The sequence below is a fragment of the Lagopus leucura genome, unplaced genomic scaffold (genome assembly GCF_019238085.1).
Source record: "Lagopus leucura isolate 7727_CA_CO unplaced genomic scaffold, USGS_WTPT01 Super-Scaffold_739, whole genome shotgun sequence".
Classification (NCBI taxonomy): domain Eukaryota; kingdom Metazoa; phylum Chordata; class Aves; order Galliformes; family Phasianidae; genus Lagopus; species Lagopus leucura.
Window position 1 is genome coordinate 11,777,983 of NW_024962255.1, and position 22,576 is coordinate 11,800,558.

The following is a 22,576-nucleotide window of genomic DNA, read 5'->3' on the forward strand; positions in this document are numbered from 1 at the left end:
ATCCACGGAACTCAAATGTTATAATGATGGTAGAGACTACTTGCTTTAAAAAGCATAGGAGTATTAAGGGAAGCTATTTTTGAAGGTCATTGTAAATACTGGCAAAGACAATAATCCTGTTCTAGATTGAATACTCCTTCATATTGTTGGTTTTTTTAATTTTTCTTTTCTTCTAGCATCATCTTCACAAAGCAAAACATTGATAAACTTTATCAGCATTAAAAAAAAAAGACTCTTAATAGTACAGAATACATCATTAAGGAAGTTGATGTTAAATTTATTCATAATATTCTAGTATTTCACTAATTCTCAACTTTCTAAACCTTGCACTTGGGCAGAGCTGCAAGTCTGTTTATGCAGAAAGAAAAGATTTAAGCAGCAAGGAAATTGCATGTCAGATTAACAGCATTCTAGCAGAAATCTGCAGAGAAATAGTGTACAGGTTGTCTACACATACTTGTGTGTGTTGTGTCTCCTTTCTTGAATGCTAACCTCAAAATACTAGCTAAGGTTTAAGAAAGTATAAATAAAATCCACACCTTCTCATATCACTGGATTTATTCCAACCTTTCAACACAGAAGTCTGAAGGATGCTATACACTTGAGCACACTAAGATGGAGCCATTCCTTAACATTTGGATTTCTGCAACTAAATCTAAGTCTCAGTGTCTTTTTTTATGCATCAGTTGCATACTGCGTGAGAATAATCCATGTGCTTTTACTCCCTCCCAGCAAGTACAAAGATGATCTCCACATCAATCATTTTACAGTTTCTGTCTCCTTCCTAACTATTTGTATCCGCTTGTTCTGCAAATCGCAGTGAAGCTTTAAAACACTCCTACTACAGACAGAGTTCAATTCCTCTAAAGCCTTGACAGAACATAATAATTTTGGAGTGGAACCTGCTGCTGGATGTATGGGAAATAAAGCACTGAAAACAAAAAATGCTGTTGAGCACACAATGAAATATGTTTTCCATGCATTATAATCAAGTTGCTTTAGGAACGATAGCAGTTTTAATAAGAAATGAATAGTAGGAAAAACAATGAAGTCAGTAAAATTGTTGTAATTATTATGCTAGGATTAGATCTGCAATCCATACATGCAACAAACCAAACACGCAGAAACATTGTTCAGCTGGAGGTTCTGTATGCTTGAGGTTGAATATAAGTAGACCTTCAAAACACCAAAGGCTGAGGCAAGGAAAATAAATGCCTGTGAAGTCTGCTAACTCCACAGGGAGATATTTCAGTTGGTAATTTCAAACCATGAAAATAAATACTGTACGTACAAGTAAGGAAACCTAGTATGTACTACGTACTATTTTTTTTCCTCATTTTATCATCTAATTAACTTCTTGCTACTAAATCTTGCTACCTGTGATGCAACAGACTCAAATAAACAGTTGTAAGCATCTGCTTTCATGTGTTAAAGATAAAATGATGAAAGACACAAAATTCAGACTCAGAAAACCAGATTCCCTTGGCCACAACACGCGTTATAAACCAGTGGGTCAGAACTGCCACCACATGCGGACTGGACATACCGTCAAACAACCCATCAGGCTCTGCTCAAACGGTCTCTGAAAGGCTCTGGGGTCACCACACCAGTCCAGGAGCTCTGTAGCTGCATTATGGAAGTTCGCAGGGTTCTGTAAGTGCTGGCAAAGGAAAATGAAGAAGCACAGTAAATAACATACACAAAGGCTGATATGCTGCTTTCCACACCATGTTAATGCAAAGTTTGGAAGCTAGGAATGGTACACATTTTGGAAGTGAAACGAAAAATTGTATAGCAAACACAGACTATCCTGCTTTAATTAATTCTCATTACTATCACAGACTTCCTGATTTTCTAATATGAATTTGTTCGTCAGAGATGAACTACAGCTGGAATTCCAGAGGTTATCCATATTTGTACCCCCAGAACATTACCTCTCACATCTGCAAACTGTAATGGATTCTACTTGGACACCAAAACTGTCTGAATCTAAATTCAGTGAAATTTCAGTTCTGCATTCAAAATCCTAATCTTAGTCTCATGCTCAGTTGCTGGGACATACCAGTGCAGCCATGCCTTCTAATACTGAGTTTCATCTTTGCCTGCCAGCAGACTCAGGAAATACCAGTGACAGAGCCAAACTGACACGATACACTGATCCCTTCTATGAATTTTGCTTTCTGTTTATCATGAAGCGTCACAGTGAGCAATTGGGGACCAACTTTGAGATGACAAAAATAGGAAGAATTGTTCTTGACTGAGGTGTGGCTGGGATGCTGATACAGATGAAAATGTGGAAGCACTGGAAGTGTGTAGAAATCTCAGAATGGAATCTTACTTCCGAAGAATCTGGCATAATTTTGAGAGAAAATAAAGGTTTTCTTTTAAAATCTGCATGAGAAATGCAATTTTAAGCTGCCACACTCATCTCTGCTTTTGTAATGAACACATTGTATCCCTTTTTTTTTTTTTGAGACATTTAGTAAACTTACCTGATATCATAACTGACAATATCATCCTTCAAAGTGCTCTACTGTTAAAGTATTCTAGCATTTTAGCAGAGGCAGAGGGAGGGCACAGGAAAGAAGGAATTCAATTTATGTGAATAATATTGCATAAGTCTTTCAAGGAAGCAAAAAGAAAAGAGCATACGTAGGAATTGTGAACATCTTTTTAAATAGTAGGTTTATAATTCTTGAAATAGCTGAGAAAAACATGAAAATGATGATAATTTTAACCAGAAGGTACAAAACCCAAAGGTATCATTTTAAAAATACATCCTTATTTTTGAATCAGTAGCATAATTTGGGAAAACATGCTCACTTCTAAGCATCTGGATTAATGATAATACTCACAATCTCGTTTTTTCCTCTTTTCCCCTGGTGCCTGAGAAGCTGCATACATATTAACTCTACCATAAATAGAGGAAAAAATCACTCTTATGCCAGGTTTTAAGGACTTCTTAGTCTGTGAGCTTTTGAATGACATTACTGGAATCCTTCTTCTAAGAAGGCTCTTGGTCAGAGGCCTTGTTTTAACAAGAGATGACTGACATGCAGGGCATGGATTTTTAAATATCAGCAGAATCTGAAATAGTAGACAGGCACTGTGCATGTGATTTTCTCCTCTGCTCTACAAATACAGACAATAGCTCTTACTACCACCTCACCTGAGAGCTTCACCTAGGCTGCACAACAAAGCAACTTTTTCTTGCCAGCTCATTATCTTGTTGTTGGAGGAGTCAAACCATTCTGTTTATACACAAAAGAGAAGAGTCCAAGCAAATAAGTATAAGAAACCATATCTTAAGTCTTTCTATGAAAAAAACCGCCCCATGAATAAGGCCAGCAGCTTGACTTATGCATCGTGTAAGCAGAAGGGAAAAGGTTCATTTTTGAAGGTTTCATTTAGACCTGCCGAGAAGTGACTGCTTGACAGCAAATCCCTCAGTGTATACTACTTCTTCAGTACTCCATCTGCAGGGCAAACAGAAGCTGGTTCAAACCTCTCTACAAAATCACGTGTAAGCTCTGCTACAATCAAACATACTGTTTCCAGGAGGCAAGAAATGCGTGTAAGCTGGTGAACAAATTGCATTTCACTGAACACATGCTGCACTGATAGGGCACATATCACAGAAGAAACTGAGCTATTTCATTATGGGAAAAGAAACAAATCAAAACAAACTAAAAACAACCACCCCTACCACTCAGAAACACCTCATGGAGAAATTTCCAACTCTGTACTTGAAAATGCCTTTAACAATCTGTCCCTTTTTGTGAAATGAATCGAGATCTGCAGGAGAAAAGTGCTAAACTTGAGTGAGATACTGTTATTTTCACCACTGTTACTGTTTGCAAGCTACACACGTGAAACAGACATGAAAGATCAATCCCGAATAATTTTGTACAGGTTTAGGCTAACAAGTGAAAAGCAGAAAGGGATCTCAGCCAAAAGCCTTATTTTCAGCTCAGTATCTCATAACGTTGATTTCTGTTTAGCATCACAGAAAAGTAGTATCCCTTTTGCAAAGCAGAAGCCCAAAACGCACTAATTTTGCACTTCTATCTGGAAGGAAAGGCCTCAGTTATGTCGCTGAGCTACTTGTCCTTTAACTTCCCATCATGTGTCCTCACTGCATCAGGACCGAGTGCTGCACGACAATACCCTAGCCCACCTCCTACATACAGAAGGTATGCTGAAATTATGACTTCTTAAATGCTTCTGCACAACTGAAATTAGTTTAGAAACCAGCTGGAAAAGATAAGTAATTCTATTAATTTAACTAAAGACTAAAAAGCCCCAAACAAGCCCAACAAGAAGAAGGCAAAAGACCAGTGGTTTTACATTCTGAGGAATATACTTCCATAGCTTCTATGACTGAAAAGCTGATCCCACAGGACGCTCCTATCAGTTATACAAAGTTCCTTCTGTGGCATATTTCTTACAGTTTTCTGATTTCCTAATGTTTTAAATTACATTTTTCCTCAGATTTCTCTTTTTCAGATTACAAAGGGCAAGGTTACTTTTTGAGGGGAAGCATGGAAAGCAAAGAAAAATCCTGCCTGAATCAAAGCACAAAGGCAGGTGAGTTACGTAAGAAACTATAATATCCAAATAATAATCCAAATATCTACCATCATTTTTTTTTAATTTATTGACAGCTTAAACACTGCACCTGGGGCAAAAAGCACTAATGTCATTCATGCCCTCACAACAAAAAGGCTGCCTAAGAAGGATATTATTACATCTGCTATATTCACGGAGCAAGAAATTAAAGAGATTTTCTTAGCTCTTGATCCAAGAAGGGAAGTACAAAACAAGGCTTTTGCCAGACCCATCCATCAGCTTTGCTGTGAAGCACTTCCACGCATGGCTCTATCCTCTTCAACTGCAATTACTGGCAGCATCTTGACAGAAGCAAGGCGTGAGCCTGGAGAGTCTAGTTTGAAACTGTGCCTCATGTAAACAAGGAAAAAAAATCACTAATGGATGGTTTAGAAAAAAAGCAACAATGAACCAGATGTTTCTACGACACACCTTGGTATGTCTTCAAAGCTGCTAATCAAGAGTGTAATAATGAAAGATGGGACCTGCAACCACGCTTGCAAGCTACAGTGCTATCAACAAGTAGTGTGTATGAACAGAATCTGAAGTGGAGATGAAAGAAGACAATGAACTCAATTATTTACCAGACTGGCTGCACTATCATCTGCATCTTAGACAGTTTTAAGTGAAACATGACAATTTCCATTATTGCAAAACCTAATAAAATGCTCAGACTAATCATTTCTGATTCCAAAAGACTAATATTTTGTAATCCTGGACTGAACAGAGATCACAGAGATACCTGATGCATGTGAATGGCTCATTACTGCAGGGATCACCAGGTGGTGCTCTTTAGAAGAGACAGTCTCTTCGAGTCATTTACTTTTTGGTCTTGGAAGGAACCCCATGTTCTTTGCAGCACTTTAATTACTAGACTGGCGTGAGGAATGGAGAAAACAGCAAAGGTGCTCGCTGTCCTCTTCCCTGTGTTCCACAAGAAAGAACTGTACCAGCAAATCTCCTTTCCAGAACAGAGCTGGCATTTGAGCTGGATTCTGGGGAAGACAGGATTGTCTACCTGCTGCACATGCCCATGTGTGGCTTAAACATTTTATTTAAATAAGGAACAGATCACTGCTGTATATCAACAGAGAATACAAGCAGACAATGCAGGTACAGCAGGACATAAGTTTACTCTTTTTCACACTAAACATCTGAGTGTCTGTTTCATGATTTGCTGTTTTATGGTCACCAGCAGGAAGAAAATGACATTCACATGGGGACTTATGTGGAGCAGCTAATATGTGGCAATTTTTGGTGCATGCATTACAAAATACAGCTGTTTCTGGAAATTGTTACTCCCTCCCAATTAGAAGGTATCTAAAAACTCCCAATAAGCAATAAAACTCAGCAATGAGCCCCAAACTATGTGCTTCACATCACAGATGTGTGAAATAGGCACATGTAATAAAGAATGCATCTTTTTCAAATTAGATACTACAGCATAATTGAGTACTTTCAGTCTTCACACCCACACCAAAGTGAGTGCAGCCCACTTCCCGCAACCAAGGACTCCACATAATTTTAGAAACTGAAATCAAACATCCACATTGAAATACAGCAAGAACAACAGCCTTATCCCCTTCAAATATGAAGGACTGCAACCTAGTTATACACTTGTGTATGTTAGGGAGAACAGTCTAAGAAGTAATGGAAGAGTCACAGCCAAAATTAAGACCAATTACACAGGGCTGAAGCTGTCTCATGACAGCAATGGTATGGAAAAAGAATCATTTAAACACGGAATCCATATGTTCCAAGTAGTTGCTATAGAAAGCAAATGTAGAATTTACAAACTGCATATTTCTGGTGGAGGATTTTTTCCTCTCCCTTCTTTGGAGTACATCAAACTGAAGACAAAGTCCTAATTTGCCGCAACTTAACCTATTCAAAATGAGATGTCATGCAAATAAGTTTTTGAGCAGCAAACTGCTTAACTATGCTAAACAAGTTATTGCATTTATTTACGTGATGTCGCGCCAAATTATGAAGGCTGACTCAAGTTGTCTGTTTATTTTGCCGAGTTACGTCTGCTCTGTGTCTCACTCCTTGATTTAATTGAGCTGCTGAAGATAATATAACTTATCACACAGACACGATGCCATGTTGCTAGATTCTAGGTTAATTAACAGTAGCCTACAGTCACTGCATTTCTCACATGGTTAGCCACTTGGACCCTGTCTACTGTCTAGCTTCACTAATCAACGAGGCTGGGAATTTCACATTAGCGATAGAACACACCAGCAGCAGACAGAGCTTTTGACTGTGCAGGAAAAGAAAACCCAGCTTGCCTGTCGGCAGCTTTTTCTTCCCTCTGAAATTAACCCATTATTACGCGGTGTCTGCTCACGCTGCACTTTTGGCAAAACCTCTGCTTAGCAAATCAGGAAAATCAAAACTGGGTGGCAGCTGCTCTTTGGTGGGGCAGAAGGCTGTGGCTGCTGCTCCTTGAGTAGAGCCAGCCTGGGCCCAGCAGCAAGACCCACGCACTGTGTGTGGCATGGTGCTGCGAGCCACATGGCCTGTGCAGCTGCCCTGACCACAGCAGCACAGGAGGCAGAAGCAGGGCACTGCAGAGCTCACAGGAATGGCACAGCACACAGTGCACTACCTTCTGCCGGTGTTTGACTGAGGTGGACCTGAAAATAAGGATGTGCCTCCTTGACACACAGACTCTCAGGACAGGCTGCCCCAAGACCTTCTTTCCCTAAACTGTGCAGGCTAGCTCTTTGTTCTAAGAATTACTGTTCCACACAGGGCAGAAAGCTTCCCCACCTGCCCACAAGGCTGCCCAAGCTGACCCAAAGGCGGCAGCAGGACGAGGTGGGCTGGGAGGGATCAGCACCCCTGCCTGCAGCCTTCTGGGCTGTCCGCACCACAAAGCTTCTCCCCAAGGTGGAGCTATGTCATCAGTATTGGAGGAGGACAGAGTTCAGCTCACAGCACAAATATTCCTCCTGCCTAATGAAGACCCTCCCCTCTTTTTGAAATAACAGCACTTTTGATTCTTTTTGCCCAGAGAAATATGTTTTTGCTATTAATATTCCTTGCTGTTCTCCCTAATGCACAATGCATACAAAGAGATATACCAAAAGAAAACGATGAAGCTTTGTGTTTAGATATTTACTCCGTGTTTTTTCCTCAGACTTCAGCCGAATCATTCCTAGTTTGCATAACAGGTTCATCTATAAGTTCTGCAAAATTTGTCTCGCACTGCATTACACATCTCGAATTGTGGGTCATACAGAAGCCAGCATCTAATCCACCTCCTCAGCATTATGTGCTAGATACTCAGCATGCTGTGAGTTTTGCACAGGGCTCATGACATCTGAAATGCATGTACACAGCTCTGAAGTTCACAGGATGCATTTGCTATTTTTAGCTGCTGGTGTGCAGGTTTTCAAGCTTTCCTCCACAATGTAAGATTTTCACATGACTGTACAACCTAAGGATTTAAAAGCAAAGCAAAATGTAAACCTTGTCAAGATTCACGTATAAAAAACAGGATGATCAAAACTATGAAAAGAGTAGGTCCTTAGGGACTAAATCAATTGACACCGTCTGAGGAAGGAGCTGATCTCTGCTTCCTGTGTACCAATGTGACTTTTGTACCCCTGGTGAGCACCAGCTCTGTTCACTGAGAAACGGCACTTGGTGTCCTGGTGCTTTGGCACATTTGACCAGGCAGTTCACACTACTTTTTGTTTAGCTGAACATTCATCTGGACTTGCTGCACTGAATGGAAGTGGGGAGATGACCATAGGAAAGAAAGGGACAGGGAAAGTGCAAAGAGACAAAGATTACGTGTCCCTCAACTGGAGTAACACGGAGCAGATTTACTGTGGTCCTGCATGTCTGGCAAAGGGAGCTCAGCCCTGAAAGAAAAAGCAATCGCCTATCTCAAGAATGTAAACAGGATTCCTGGTGCTTTGATACAGAGTAACCCTGGGGAGACAAGGCAGTTTTTCAGGCATTACTCAGCACACAAGTATGCTCCTCCTAGACCTGAATTTGATAGCTCATCAGCCCCACACACAAGCAGTACATGGCCTGCAAATCAGCAGCGCTCACTCGCTGGAATACACTGATCCCATCCTCATTCCTGAAAAGCCTCAGTGGGCTTCACGAGTGAGCCTAGCCGTGAGCTCCTCTTCCATCGCAGGCACACACTTCTGATTCCCATCCACAAAAATGTTCTCTCTCCATGCCATACCCTTCACTGGCTGCAGCTGAGCTCAAGGGGTGTCACAGAAACATGGGACATTAACTGGGGATGAGCTTCAGAAGTAGAAAATGCCATAACTCAGAGGCAGCTTCTCTATTTTTTTCATAGTCAAGTAATGTGATTATAGAAAGGCCATCTATGTGAGCTGCTGTACTCAGTATATTAAAAATGAGTCTGCTGTGAAGATTCAAAACCAACGGTCTTTTCCTTTTTTGAGAGGGTAGAGGGGAGTACTGAGATATTTTCTTTCTTTTGGGAGTGTGTTTTTTGTTTATCTGAACACGGTTACATGTAGTTCAACTCTCTACAGTCCCCTTCAATATCAAAGATTGTTTTATTTATAAAAAAATTAAAAGGCTCAAGCTGTGCATTTTGTATTCAGATAATCCCTCCCTCCTCCCCAAAATTTAGTGTTTGTGAGATTGAGAGATCCCTAATGAATAGAATTATCTTGCACTTACATGGTTTATTCCATTGGAGGCTTTATAAATATTTTATTAAGCTCACATTTTGAGAGGCACTAGATACACTGAGAAAGAGATTAAAACCATGTTAGTCCACAGCTTCTTATAAAACCAGAGTGAAAGGGAATCACCTCTGCCCTACTTGCGCACTACAACCTCTTTTTCAAGGGAAAAAACAGTAAACGCTCAGCAAAGCCCAGCACCTCTTTATCAGATGTTTTAAGTACACAAAAATAGTGGGGGAGTTGAGGATGTGAATAATCACTGAAGACACATTAAACAAACGAGAAAAGGAACAGAAAGAAAACATGAGCATAACTGAGCTGCAAAAAGACAAGGTGTTCATTTACTGTGAGCAGTAACAGAACAGAAGTACTAATGCAATTTCTGCAGATGCCTCACTCATAGGGAATCACTGAATCACACAATTGCTGGGGTTGGAAGGGACCTCTACAGATCATTGAGTCCAACCCCTTTGCTAAAGCAAGTTGACATGTCATATAAAATGTGTTTACAAACCAGTGTTGGCTTCAGAAAAGATGAATGCCTGCTGACTGAACAGCCTTGGTCTCACGTACTGCGAGATCTGTAAGGAGGACTGCACACACATGCACAGGCTGCAAGACGGAAGTGACAATACAGCAATCATGATATGTCTGCTGGTTTCACAGAAGCGTCAGAGATGAATGCAGTGTCCTGATCCTCACCACACACAGCAGAGCTTACAACAAGAATTGTTCCCTGGCTGTGATGACCAGAATTACTTTTCCATCCTTACTCTGTATCTTTAATAGCTACTTCATTGCAGTACACTTACAACTTTGTGTTACACAAACGAACATGCAAGAAATTAAACATCCATAGACCCTGCTGCTGCTGCTCTACCACAGCCCGCCTGGACCATAAGGAAATTATAGGGATTCAGATCTGACTGATGGACGTCGGGCATGCAAGTGGCCAGTCATCTTCCTGTTCACAGGAACAGCAGCACCCAGTCCAGACTTTGTATCCTTCATGCAACCAGCACCTGGCCTGCTGAGAGCCCTGAGAACAGTGTGTTTTGTAACGACTCAGAAGAATCAGAGAGCTCCTTAGTAACTCACAAAGAGTGCCTTTATAAAAAAAAGTCAAGAAACAAAGGAACAAATGTTTGTTCTTTCTCTTATTCCATGCTCAGTGACATAAGGCTCCATTCTACCTTTAAATCTGCAATTTCAGCTCCTTTGAATTATGAAATCCATTTGACTAACCCGTTCACTCACTCTTCTTGGTAACCAAAACAAGCCATTTGCCATTAATATTTCCCTTCATAACACGCTAGTGTAACATGTCTCCATGTGTGATGACCGCAGTGACGCTGATGCTTCTTTACATTTCTTCATTGTTTCAATAGACAACACAACAGTACAGTTTTCTTCCTTGATGTCCTCATTATTTTCAGCAAGCAGTTTGAGCCCTAAATACTTCTGTATTAATAAGTTATTTTTCTCCAAGAATGTTTTTTTTTCTTTCAAATACTATAGCACTTTTAAAATATTTACTTAAATTATTAATAAATATTATTTATGAAAATAGACTTATTTGTCTTCAAGTTGTTTGCCTGCATTCTTTAAAAAAAAAAAAAATAAAAAAATCAGCATCACAGTGTCCTTAAGTAGAAGACTAAGTGAAGGATGCAGGGAAAATGAAAATTCTACCTAAAAACAAAACAAAAAAAAAATCTGTGCTATGAACATTTAATAATTTGAGGCACATACCCCACCATTTTGAAAAGTTGGGGTTAGTGGTTTCTTCATGCAGTTTGGTCCATATTAAGATGTTTTAAAGACATCAATGAAGCATGACAACAACCCTTGAGTAGAAAGCTGTTGTCAGTAGTACAGCCTTTAAAAAAGCAATAATGCAAACAAGAGTAGAAAATGAATTAAAGGTGAAAGGGAAAAAAAAGAGAGAAAAAAACCTCAAAATCACCTGATTTATGCATTGAATCAACTCATTATAAAATTAAAAAAAAACCAAAACTTCATTTTCTAAATTTCAGGAGAGCAAATGCACTTGTCTTGAACCAAAAGCAACAGTCTTCAGTAGACCCAGTGAAATGGCAGTACCTTTGATGTACTTTGCCTTCCAAATTTTTTTGTGTCATTTAAGTAATTTACTTACTCACTGGTTGTGCTTTTTACGGCACTTTTAATCAACAGACTTAATCTTTATTATTTTAATCTCTTAATCTATACAGAGATAAAATCTCAAGGTGACTATTAAAAATGACTGCTGCATGAACTGATGGCACTGTGGAAGATGTTAAATTCACTTGATCTATTTTAATGGGTCCTACCAGGCAGAATCACCAAAAGCAGTGATTCCTCTTCCAGGTTATTTGAAGAATCCACTATTTTTTATCAATTTCTATATTATATGCATCTGTGGAAATGGAACATATGTCTTGCACAATTCTCTTCAGCAGTTAGATATTAACAGCACAAATTCAGTGTGAGAGGAAAAAATCCATGTTGAAGAGTCAGGTAAGGATGAAATGGTTCCTTCTACCAAGGTTTGCTATACAAATACCTGATCATGCTTTTCTGGATGTTTCCCTCACCCTGATCTGCCTTGCAAAGAACGCTATGGAAATAACATAATTCCAAGGTATTCCAAAGGCCTCCCTCATTCTCCTAGTCATGAGAGAGACTAGGATGAGACTAATAAGCATGTTCTTTTTCTCAGGATGAATCATTTTGAAATTTAGATTCATCGTTACTAGGTAAGAATTTTAGAGTAGTACGGGAATTTTTGCAAAGCCCAGGAGAATTAATGAGCTACAAAAATCCAAGTCCACTAATGCCACATCATCCAACTTCTGCTGCCTAACGCATGTCTGCCAGCTGAGTGAAGGGATCTGATTCCTTCACTAGGAAACTTTTCACTGTAGCAGTTGCTGTCCACTTCATGCATTGCATTCTGTCAATGGGATACAACGTGGGCAACAGCAAAAAGGACAGCTACACCCACACCAGCAAACTCATGAACATTAGTAGTTTGTACATTGGCATTGATCTGAACTACAAAAAGGATGGAAAAATGACTGAATTTTCATTAGCACACAGGACATGCTCCACTGGTAGGCAACAGGCTCCATCCAAAGCACAATAACAAATTAGGTAGTAAGAGGTAAATGTGAAACAGCATACTTGGACACAGTTTCTAGTTCACAGGCTTTTCTACAGCACCAGCCTGTCAGTTCTCAAAACACTAGCCTGCCCTTCCCTCCCTTCTGCATGGGCTGGCAGAACTGCCCACAGCACATGCTCTGTGACCTGCTGATGCACACCAGTACTGGTTCTTCTTCTATACAGCACAGAAGCAATAAGGAGCTATTAACACAAGGGAAGTTTTCTTTCAGCAGATGACAGTAAAGGTCTGTGCAGCTGAAGGCTCTTGGTGTTAACAGTAACATTACCACTTCAAACACTTCAAACAATTTTTTTAAAAACACTTTCTGCTTTTGCAAAGGCCCTTAAGTGCAAATGCTGTACAAGCTGTACCTGCTAGGGATTTGCCATTGCACCAACACACGTAACCAAGGGAAATGAAGCAGCAAGCACGCACGCACGAAGAGCCAGAAATGGTATGACAGATGCTGGAGACATGTTGCCAGCTAGGTCACGTATTCACTGCAGAGTTCGACCCAGCTGCTGACAAAAAGAATTTCCTATGCTCATCTGACACCAAGGTGACACCATGAACTAGCTTACAGATTTCTAGAATTTTCAACTGTTCATCCTTATTCACCAATAGGCAATTTTAAGCATTGGGCTCGATTAGTTAATTGCAAAGGAAAAAATAAAATAAAATTAATCTAAATACAATTCTACTAGACGTTTTAATTGTAAGTTTAAAATGTGTATTTTCTCTTTGAAAAAAAAAAAGTTAATAATATTAATACCTCAACCCTTGAGGACAGAGCTGCAATAAAAAGAGAAACAGGACTGGGAAGGGGAGAACTGTGCCGGCATCAACTTCAAGCCTACCGTAGATGGTGGGTTATATTCAATCCTCTGAAATCTCTTGTACTCAGCCATTTCACCAGACAAACAAGATATCCAAATGCTGCAAGCTTCAGGACAGTGCTTCCCCCACCAGAAGTGCTTCTAGCACTCCTCTCTTTGCTCATTCCCTTGTGGCTCCGCTGTCTGTGCCAGAGCAGTCGCCTACTGGGATGCAGAATCTGACAAGGCAGGAATGCTGATTGACAGGTCTGTAAGTGGACTGGAGGAGCCAGGAAAGCTGGTCTGCTGTCAGTTTTTCCTAAACATACTTAACTCTAGCAGAGGAATATTTCTACAGACTGATCAAGAAAGCAGATGAATATGCAGCTATGGCTCTCAGGGAAGGAAAAAATATTCTAAGATGTTACTGATGGACTGTTCAGTCAACAAGCCAAAAACATTATGTTCCTTGAATATATTCTTCTAAATTTTTTAAATTTTTGTACCATCAGGTTTCCTACTGTATGTTATTTCATGTTTAGCTGCTTAAAAAAAAAGTAACATTTTATGGGGATTTCAACCAGAACAACATGCGTTCTAAATAAATGTGCCCTTCATAGGAAGACTTCTAATTTTCAAAATTCATGAAGAATGCAATTTTCATGAAGCTTTATTAAAACCTTTCCAGCTATAATTTCACATCTGCCCATATTATACCATCCAAAATACATTATAAATGACATGTTTAGGACTGCTGAGCATTTACATGAATCTGCATCAATAATTTTGGAAAGCAGGATTAGTTCGAACATCTCAGGGCTTAAATGCTAACAGCTATGTAAAAATAAAGACAATTCTATTTTCTTCTGAATTGCAAGTGAGCAACCAAACACCAACTTGCAGAATGATAAAATAAATGGGACTGTTTGTTTCCAGTCTGAGAAAGAAAAGATCAATGCAAACATGTAGCAATTGCAACTTTTAGCATCTCTCTCTCTTAACAGCTCAGGAGGCATTATAAAGCACGGCAATTGCAGCAATTCAACAAGCCTTCCTGAGGAAGGGAAGGAGGGAAGAAGGGAGGGGAGAAATGCTAATCTCTTTCTAGAAACCAGCAGTGTGATGTGTGCCTCCAATTACGCCTGGTTCATTGCTTGATCCAGCATCATCTGAGGATATATTGCTCAATGTGCTCTGATGTAACGTGACACATGTGGCAGAATCAGCCTTCTCTGTTCTCAACACAAACACTTCGGACACCAGAGAACTTGCCCATACTTCCCACTAACCCATTACTAGAACTTCAGCACAGCTCGAGTACCTGCCTTGATAGCTGCCCATAGTGCAGCAGGAAGATCTCACACACCTATTCTGAAAAGGGTGGCTTCCTTTCTACTTACACAGAGATTTTCCTTATCTTTCTCTTTTCAAGAATTTCCCAAGAGATGTGTAGAAAACTTCCAAACTGACTGCCAGCAAGCAGAAACAACAAATCTGTAAGTCTCTAGATGTAAAACATCCTGAACCTCTGAAAGTTGATCCCATCAGGGTGAGGATGGACATGAGTGGGTCTGCAGTCTAGTGATTTTGCCTGGCATTTGCTCATGGTACAAAAAAAAAAACAACTGCCTAGATAAACCCGCACTGTTGGGCTGCTATGCAGTTGCAAGGAAGTAGGTAAGAAAACGAGTCAGTTCTGGAGCTTTCCTTAGCCTTGGGCTCCATGAGGTCTTGAGGTGCAACCCCCGCACTGCTGCCCTGCAATGGCAGCTGCAGTGGATCTCCAAAGCTAGCAGTGCTGGCCGGGAAACAGGCTTTCAGCGCAGGGCAGCTCAGGGGCCCTTGGGCCTCTGCTGAGCACAAAGCCTTCCACAGTTTTGTTCGTGTGGACAAAAAATTCTGGATAAGAAGCCCACACTCCGAAGATCAGTCTCCTTCAGCATATCCTTAAGAGTCCACAGTGTTATGACAAACTAATTGCATGTGTTAGGAGAAGGCTGTTACTTTGGCTTTTTCCACAGAACTTTAAAAAAAGTGTTTGATTTTAAAGCACATACACTTACAAATAGTGAGGGAATCAGCTACAAAGAGACCACACAAGCTGTTCCAGCCTTCCACAGAAGTCTGGGTTTTAAGTGTAAACACACAGCCACCTCTTCAGTTTGCCCTTTCATCTCTTCTGAAACAGTTCTTAACACACACACGCTCTTCATTTCCTAACCAGCTGATCATATACAAGTTTTGGTTTTGTAGCTGGAAAACGCTAAAAAAAGATAAAAGTAAAACACAACCTTGATCCTGAAACAGAAGTCAGCAAGGACACTGTGGGCGTCTCACGAGCCAGAGCTGGAAGCCAGCAGCTTGTGCTGCAACCTGATCTGCCTGCCCAGGCGTTGGGAGAGCCATTTATAGGTGTCTCGACTGGGCAAGCTGTGTGGAGCTGACCACGTGCGCCTGGCTGCCAGCAGGGCGATCGGATGGGTGGGTGCCAAGGGAGGGCAGCTTCTGCCCCTTGTGCAGCCGCTCCTGCACCAACCGGCCTGCAAGCACATGTCTGTTCAGGAGAGCAGCACTGCTATTTTGTTCACAGGCTGGGAAGAAAGGGTGAAAGACTGGGGAAAAAACAGGCAGATTTGTGTCTGATCTTGCCGCTAATCCCCCAAAATTGGTGACAGTACACTGACATGATCATGTAAGGTACTGCATGTAACAGTGAGTAGCTTGGTTCTCCATGGGTGATCTGGCAATGCCTTGCCATGGTATTAAGCTAATTGTGCCAGCTAATGACCTGTCTCAAAGAACAAGGTAAAACATCTCAGAGCAGGAAACTTATGGCTGTGTGACAGAAGAGTCTCCTCTGAAAAGCCAGTCTGAGTCAGTTTCTCTCTCTCCCATCCCAAGATTTTGGAACTATGAAAAAAAAGTCTCTATGTTAAATTCAAGGACAAACCAAACAGCAGTCATTCCTCTCAGACTAAACCTCAAGTATTGCAACTTTCACAAAAAAGATTATGCTCTATATTTTTGGTGGTAAGTCACTGGCTTGTTTAACTACTTTTTGTCATGAGTTGAAAATAAGAACGCTCATATTCACTGATTCAGGGTTTTATAGGAAATGGAGACCTTAAAGTTGCAACCACTCCCAGGCAGGAAACTCCTTGCTAGGCATCTCTTGCTGTCTGGCAGAACAGAGCAATTATGCAACCATGCCCTGTCCAACAGAAGTCTCTAAGCTTTCTTCCAGACGGGATCAAATCAAATCAAGAATGTTCCACCAACAGTGGAAAGTCTGACCTTATTCCCTTCCTCTCTGCCTTCATCTGCCTGTGTAAACCAGCATGGTATAAATGAAGTTAGAAGCTTACACTGACTAAGCATCCATTACATAGTAAAAAATACCTCTTTAATAATACTGTAAAAAGAAAAAGTAATTTGAGATTCTTTCATTGTATTAAAATAACAGAAATTCTCTATGTACAAAAACTGGGAGCTCTAGAAGTCGGAACTGAGTAGCATTCTCCATTTGTCTCCACTTGATCTGAAGGCTTGTTCATGCAGCTGGAAGGTTAAACAGTACTGTAAGTCACTTCATTCTTCATCCTCTGGGCTAGGATGGCCAAAAAGGACACCAATTTGTGACAGCCAAGGGCATGCTTTTTCTGAACCATATAGTTCATAAGGAACTGGGATGAAATCCCAAAATTCATTTCCCTCAGGCCTTCAAACAGCCATGAGATGCATTAAATTTCACCACAGAGTAATGAAAGAGATTTTAAAAAAACAGCCACCACAGACTCAGGCCAAGGATGGACTACGACCAGCAATTCTGCAGGGACAGTTTCCTATTTCTGCTCCCTGACATACAAACTAGCTTTGTTCGACTTATTCCGAAATCCTCTCATATAAAGAAAACACACAGAGAAAATGACTGGTTCAAACTCTGCTCTTTTTCTCATATCCTGCCAAAGCATCTACATGGCTAGACTTGCAAGTAAACGCATTTCATCTGTTATTTACATTAAAATGTATTCCAGATAACATAAACCTCTACAAATATATGGGCAAACACAACTAATCGTAATGGAGACTGCTGAAGGTAAGAGAACGGAAACAGATAAGAAGTTTAGAGATCTAGACTTATGCAGTACCATCCCCATACCTATTTTTTGATAATTCCTTTGACTTAAGGTTCTTGCATCCACCACACAAAGAAATCTATGAATAGCAAAGTGCTGTGCTCCCTCAAGAATAAATATGTATACGTCCCAAAGCACTTGGTTAACACAAATATAGAACAGACAGCAGGATGGACTAGCATCTAAATCTGCAGTGGCAGGAATTATTACCAAATAGTCAGCCAGAGAAAACTGCTCAGACGAGAGGGGAAAACAAGCTGCGAACATTATTTCACTGATTTAGTTGAATCTCCAGACTGATGGCTCTTCAGAAAGGTGAAACGGAAAGTTTGGCTTTTGAGGTTTAGACATCAGCAGCAGATATTCTTCTCTGCAGTCATTTTACAATGTTTCACTCCCACTCTCCTCCACACAAAAGGCCAGGGTATTCATCACACATCTGGAGACCATAATGCTCATCACGACCTGCCATACAACACGCAGTGCTCTAGCAGTAACCATGTTCACCTTCAGCTTACCTGTTTTATGCACTGCAGCCGGTCATTGGTCTGCTGTATGTGCCTGTCCATAGAGTTCATTTTGATTGTCTCCACTTGGCTTCTACCTGAAAGCCATTAAAATCCCTCAATCTGCAAGACAAAAAAAGACAAAGACCATTGAGCACAGTCCATGCACTTCTACCCCTTCTACAGCAAGTGTAATTGTGAGATCTACTTGCCAGAGATTTGTACTTCCAGGTGACACTGCTGAGAACATCACTACAGCAGCGAGGCAGAGCTGCCTGCAAGAACACCTGATCATGTTGCAAGATGAAAATAACAGTAGTAATAATAATCACAATAATAATTGACACTTTGGGTTTTGCAAGGCCAAAGGCATGGGGATAATTCCTAATCTTCCTCTAGGAGAAAACATCATCCATGAATATTAAATGGACAGGATACAGCAGAATATTATGTGGCTAAAAGTAAAAAAATACTTGGCTTTTTGGCTGAGTTAACGTGTAAGTTCTGGAGTTCTGGACTGAAAATAAAAGCAAAAGGTATGCTTTGGATGTCCTGCGATATTAAAAATGGCAGACAAATTTAACAAGCCCTTGAAAAGGTTGTGACAGTGGCAAAACAAGGATTGGGATTCATGACTCAGGCCTCTCTGGAGGACTAACAGCTCCAGGTGCACAGTCCCACATCTCTAGGGCTGGCTTTCCACCGAGGATCTGAGCAGCTCCCACTTCTGAGAGAACTGGGCTCTCCTGATACCAGAATAAGAACAAAATACTTGCTACTTCTGACTGAACACGTCCTCCATTCTTCAGTCTAAAGCTGTACAACCTGAGGCAAACTAAAGCTTCTCTACGACTTTAAAAGAAATAATCTAGAAAATGGAAATGAAAGCTCAGAGTCAAGTTAGAAGACAATTTCTCTATCGCTGTAGCACCTTACTAGTTGCTACAGCTGAAGAAAATCACCAGATGAGCAACAACATGCTATAAGGATCTTTGGTCCCCTAAGCACCCTGCTGTGCTTGACATGCCAGTGAAGTGCTGGTACAGAACAATGCACATCAGTGCTCTCTGTATTTGGAGGTACTCCTGAGCTGCATGTTCCATCACCCTGCACGTTCACATGCCGGAAATACGCATGAGCTTGGAGCTGGGTGGGCAGGAAAGCAGAGCAGGGCATACCAAGCACCTCTCCTCTCATTTGGCCTGGCCTGCAGTGAGCCCTGGCCTTGCAAGGCAGGGATGGCTAAAATCCTGCTGCAGTTCAGACAAGGAGTATCAGACACAAAGAGGCAGGTGAGCACGAGGGAGCCTCCTTGCCATTCCTCCCATCTCTGGCCTTAATCTGTCTTCATCTGTAGCAGCACAACAGCAGATCACACAGACAGGAGCCAACAACTAATCGCCAGTTTCTACCCGTAATTCATATTACCCAGCACTCTGCACTGTAACTCCCATTTATTTATGTTTTAAGCAGAATCGCATGGGACTCCAGCCTGCACTTAATAAGCTGAGCAGATTTAAGTGCTTTTTTTCTACAACTCACTTCTCAGTGAGGGGCAGAGAGATGCTTTACACATACATATATAAAGTTGCCTGCTTCAATCACTTTCATGGCATCTAAAATGGAAATGAAACCATAAATATTGCACACTAGAATACAAAACCAGCCTTTGCCTACAAATTCCCACATCCTCCTACTGTCACAGAGTGGCAGAGCCTAAGAAGCCGCATGCCTATGCTCAAGAATGGGCAGCCAGCACAGATTCAGAAGTTCACAACCAAATGCTGTACTCGTATACAACTTTATGCTAGAAGAAGCAAGGTGCTGGGCTAGCTCAGGAACCTCGCCAAGGCACCCAGCAGTTTTGGTATTTAGAGGGTTGTCCAGGGTAGAGTTCTCCAAAAAGAGAAGAGGCAGCAAATCTCCCAAGTACCTGCCCCGCTGGAGGAGCTGGCTGCTCACCACTCCCACAGTCTCCCCAGAAAGCACCTGGCACAGCCTGGCACTGCCTGCACCCAGCTCAGCACTTCAGCTTTCCCACCCCACAGCCCCCAAGCACAGGGCTGTAACAGCCAGACAGCCCTCAATGCCTGGAGCTCACATCCCGCACCGCTGTGCCTCGTTGATAACATCCCTCTGGGGCTCCTGCCGGATTAGGCTCAGGGAAAGAAATCTTTTCTGCTAGACAGCTCAATGAGGTCTTACAACAGCAGCTCAAGCTCCTCATCTCCCCACTCTAGAGACAAGAGCGTTCAGGAAAGCACTCCTGTCAATAAATTAAAATACTCATGAAATGGTAAAGCCAGTTTCACATACAGGTATAATTGCTTGACTACGCCACTGCCACCTTCTCAACAGCAAACACCATCCAAATGTTCTTTAGAAAATGTGAATGTAAAAAAGTAAGTAAGGCAGTCTTATCTGCCTGTAAGAACCCCAAACAAACCTCAGCAGCCACAAAGTTTAATCTCCCAGTGGACAGCAGAGGTATTTATCAAGACATAAGCTAGCCTAGACATGACACCACGTCAGCAGTGATCTATCTTACAAGCCAGGACACATCATCTGCATTTTAATTGACCATCGAGAAAGATGGAGAACACGTTGAAAACAAAAATGTACAAAGGCGCATAGATCTGTTGAAATATTTGAAGAAATGCAAAATGCAGGATCTTTTTTCTTTAAAACAAAGACATCAGAATGTTTATGCTTAACAAGCCACCAGGTAAAATATCATATTTCTGGTTGTCATGGGATTTGTATTTTATTGGTGTCACCAATACAAACTCCTCACTGCCATGCAGTTACACAAGGAAACCAGGAGCTAAGTTGAAAAAAGCATCTTTTCCAATCAACTGATATGCATCCATACTCTAGACTGCCAGAAAGAGTGGTTTCCAAGAAAAGCCAAATGCAGCAGTGCTCAGACTCAGGGCAAGTCACATCAGGAGCTGCCTCTGGTGTTGCTGGCAATAGACTTCAGGGCTGGAAAACAGCAGAGCGATTTCAAACAGAAATTGCCTTTGTGTACTGCCACTCATGCCTACAAAATCCTGCACGTTGATTTATGGACTGCATATACAATATTACACGAATCGTGTGCCCTGCAGTTAACTGTAAGCAAAAGAGAAGCTTGCTATCAGCTACCTACGCCGCAGTTTACTGTTGTATTTATCCAAATTGTCACATCTCCCACATGCGGAGGTCTCCCAAAGCTCATCTGCAAAAGGACAGGGCAGAACTGTTGAACTGCTATGTGTGCATCCAAGGGGATGCCCAGGGGCAGGGCTGGGAGGCAGCCCCTGCACTCCTACAGACAGGTCATACCATGCCTTCTGCAAACTGATCAGCTCTGCTTTCAACACAGTGGCTCGCACTGAAAAGCACGCTCTGACTCACCCTTTCCTTGGTAGCTAAGAGTATTCTCACTTCAACCCCTACACACACTTCTCACTGCTCTCTGGCACAACCCGCCCTCCCCTGCCCCATGCTGGCAGACAGCTGCTATCTTTTCAGAGCCTCCAGCTCACAACTTTCAGCAGCTCGATTAATTTCTTCTCTTCTTGTAAAGAGACGCCCTCCTTCCTCCGTGACCATGGTCAGGGAATAGTTCTTTCACAAACCAAATGACCAAAACCACGTAGGAGGGCTCACCTCGTACAACGACACAAATGCTTACTCCACACTCAGAAGGTCCTGCCTTGTCCCCCCCAGACTTACCCTTACCTCTCCATCAAATACATCAAAAGGGCAGCAAATCGGAAAAAAAATTCAGTGAACATACTGGGTCGAAGTCATTTATGCTACAATAAGAGTAGAACTCATTATCAGGAAAGCATTATTTTCTGGAAATTATTCTTTCGTAGACCTCAGTAAGAATTAAAAGATTAAACAAGGGAAGTGAAAATTATCGTACAGATCTTAAGTTTTACCAAAGCAGAGTAAGTGTTTTGACACCAGCCTGTTTTGCCTGGAAAAAATATTAGCAGCATTACACTCCAGTAGCTACACCTAGTGCCGTACACCAGTCCGGATCCTCATGGGCACATTCACATCCTGAAGTTTCAAAAACGTCTTTTCTGTCAATCTTGTACTGTTTTGAAAGTAGCAACAAGATCATCTTACTGGAGAATAATGATGCTTAAGATACAGAAAGGCTGGTGGGGCAGCAGAAGGGCAGCCTTGCACCCAGCTAAGTGCTGAGCGCTTATCAGGTCATGGGTGAAGTGACTTTGCCGGCTCTCATGCTCACCTCTGGGGCATCAGTGCTGGAAACCACACTAAGATTCAGGCACAGCAAGTGGCTCAGGGGACAGCAGGGGATGTTGCTGATCAGGATTAAGGGCTCTGACAGAACAGCACAGAGAAGGGAATTGCACAGGGTGCTTCGTAACAAATCCCCTCTGTTCCATGCACACATTAGCCAGAGAGGTTGTATGCTGCTGCTTTATATGCTAGCTCCATCCAAGAGGATCAACAAAAAATAAGTGTTCGCAGCACCTTCTGGTTGTTCAGCAATAAAAAGCCCCATTCTTCCGCTGTCTTTTCTGAGGTAAAGACCCAATCTCTCTTGCTCTTAAAAAAAAATGGAAAAAAAAAAAGTGAATTGTTCTTTGCCTTCCTTCTTCCCTCCCCTCTAGCATGCGAG

General features: G+C 41.5%; 1 protein-coding gene across 5 annotated transcripts in view; it reads right to left on the reverse strand.

The window, feature by feature from the left end:
• Positions 1-22,576, reverse strand: part of ZMIZ1 (zinc finger MIZ-type containing 1) — a 322,545-nt gene that overhangs the window by 132,971 nt on the left and 166,998 nt on the right. For all 5 annotated transcript variants that reach the window (XM_042862784.1, XM_042862787.1, XM_042862785.1 and 2 more), the window contains 2 exons: positions 17,941-18,051; positions 1,547-1,660 (listed from right to left, as the gene is read on the reverse strand). In XM_042862784.1, the coding sequence (XP_042718718.1) occupies positions 1,547-1,660; positions 17,941-18,000 (174 nt within the window). In that variant the 5' untranslated portion in view covers positions 18,001-18,051. The remainder of the gene's footprint in view (positions 1-1,546; positions 1,661-17,940; positions 18,052-22,576) is intronic.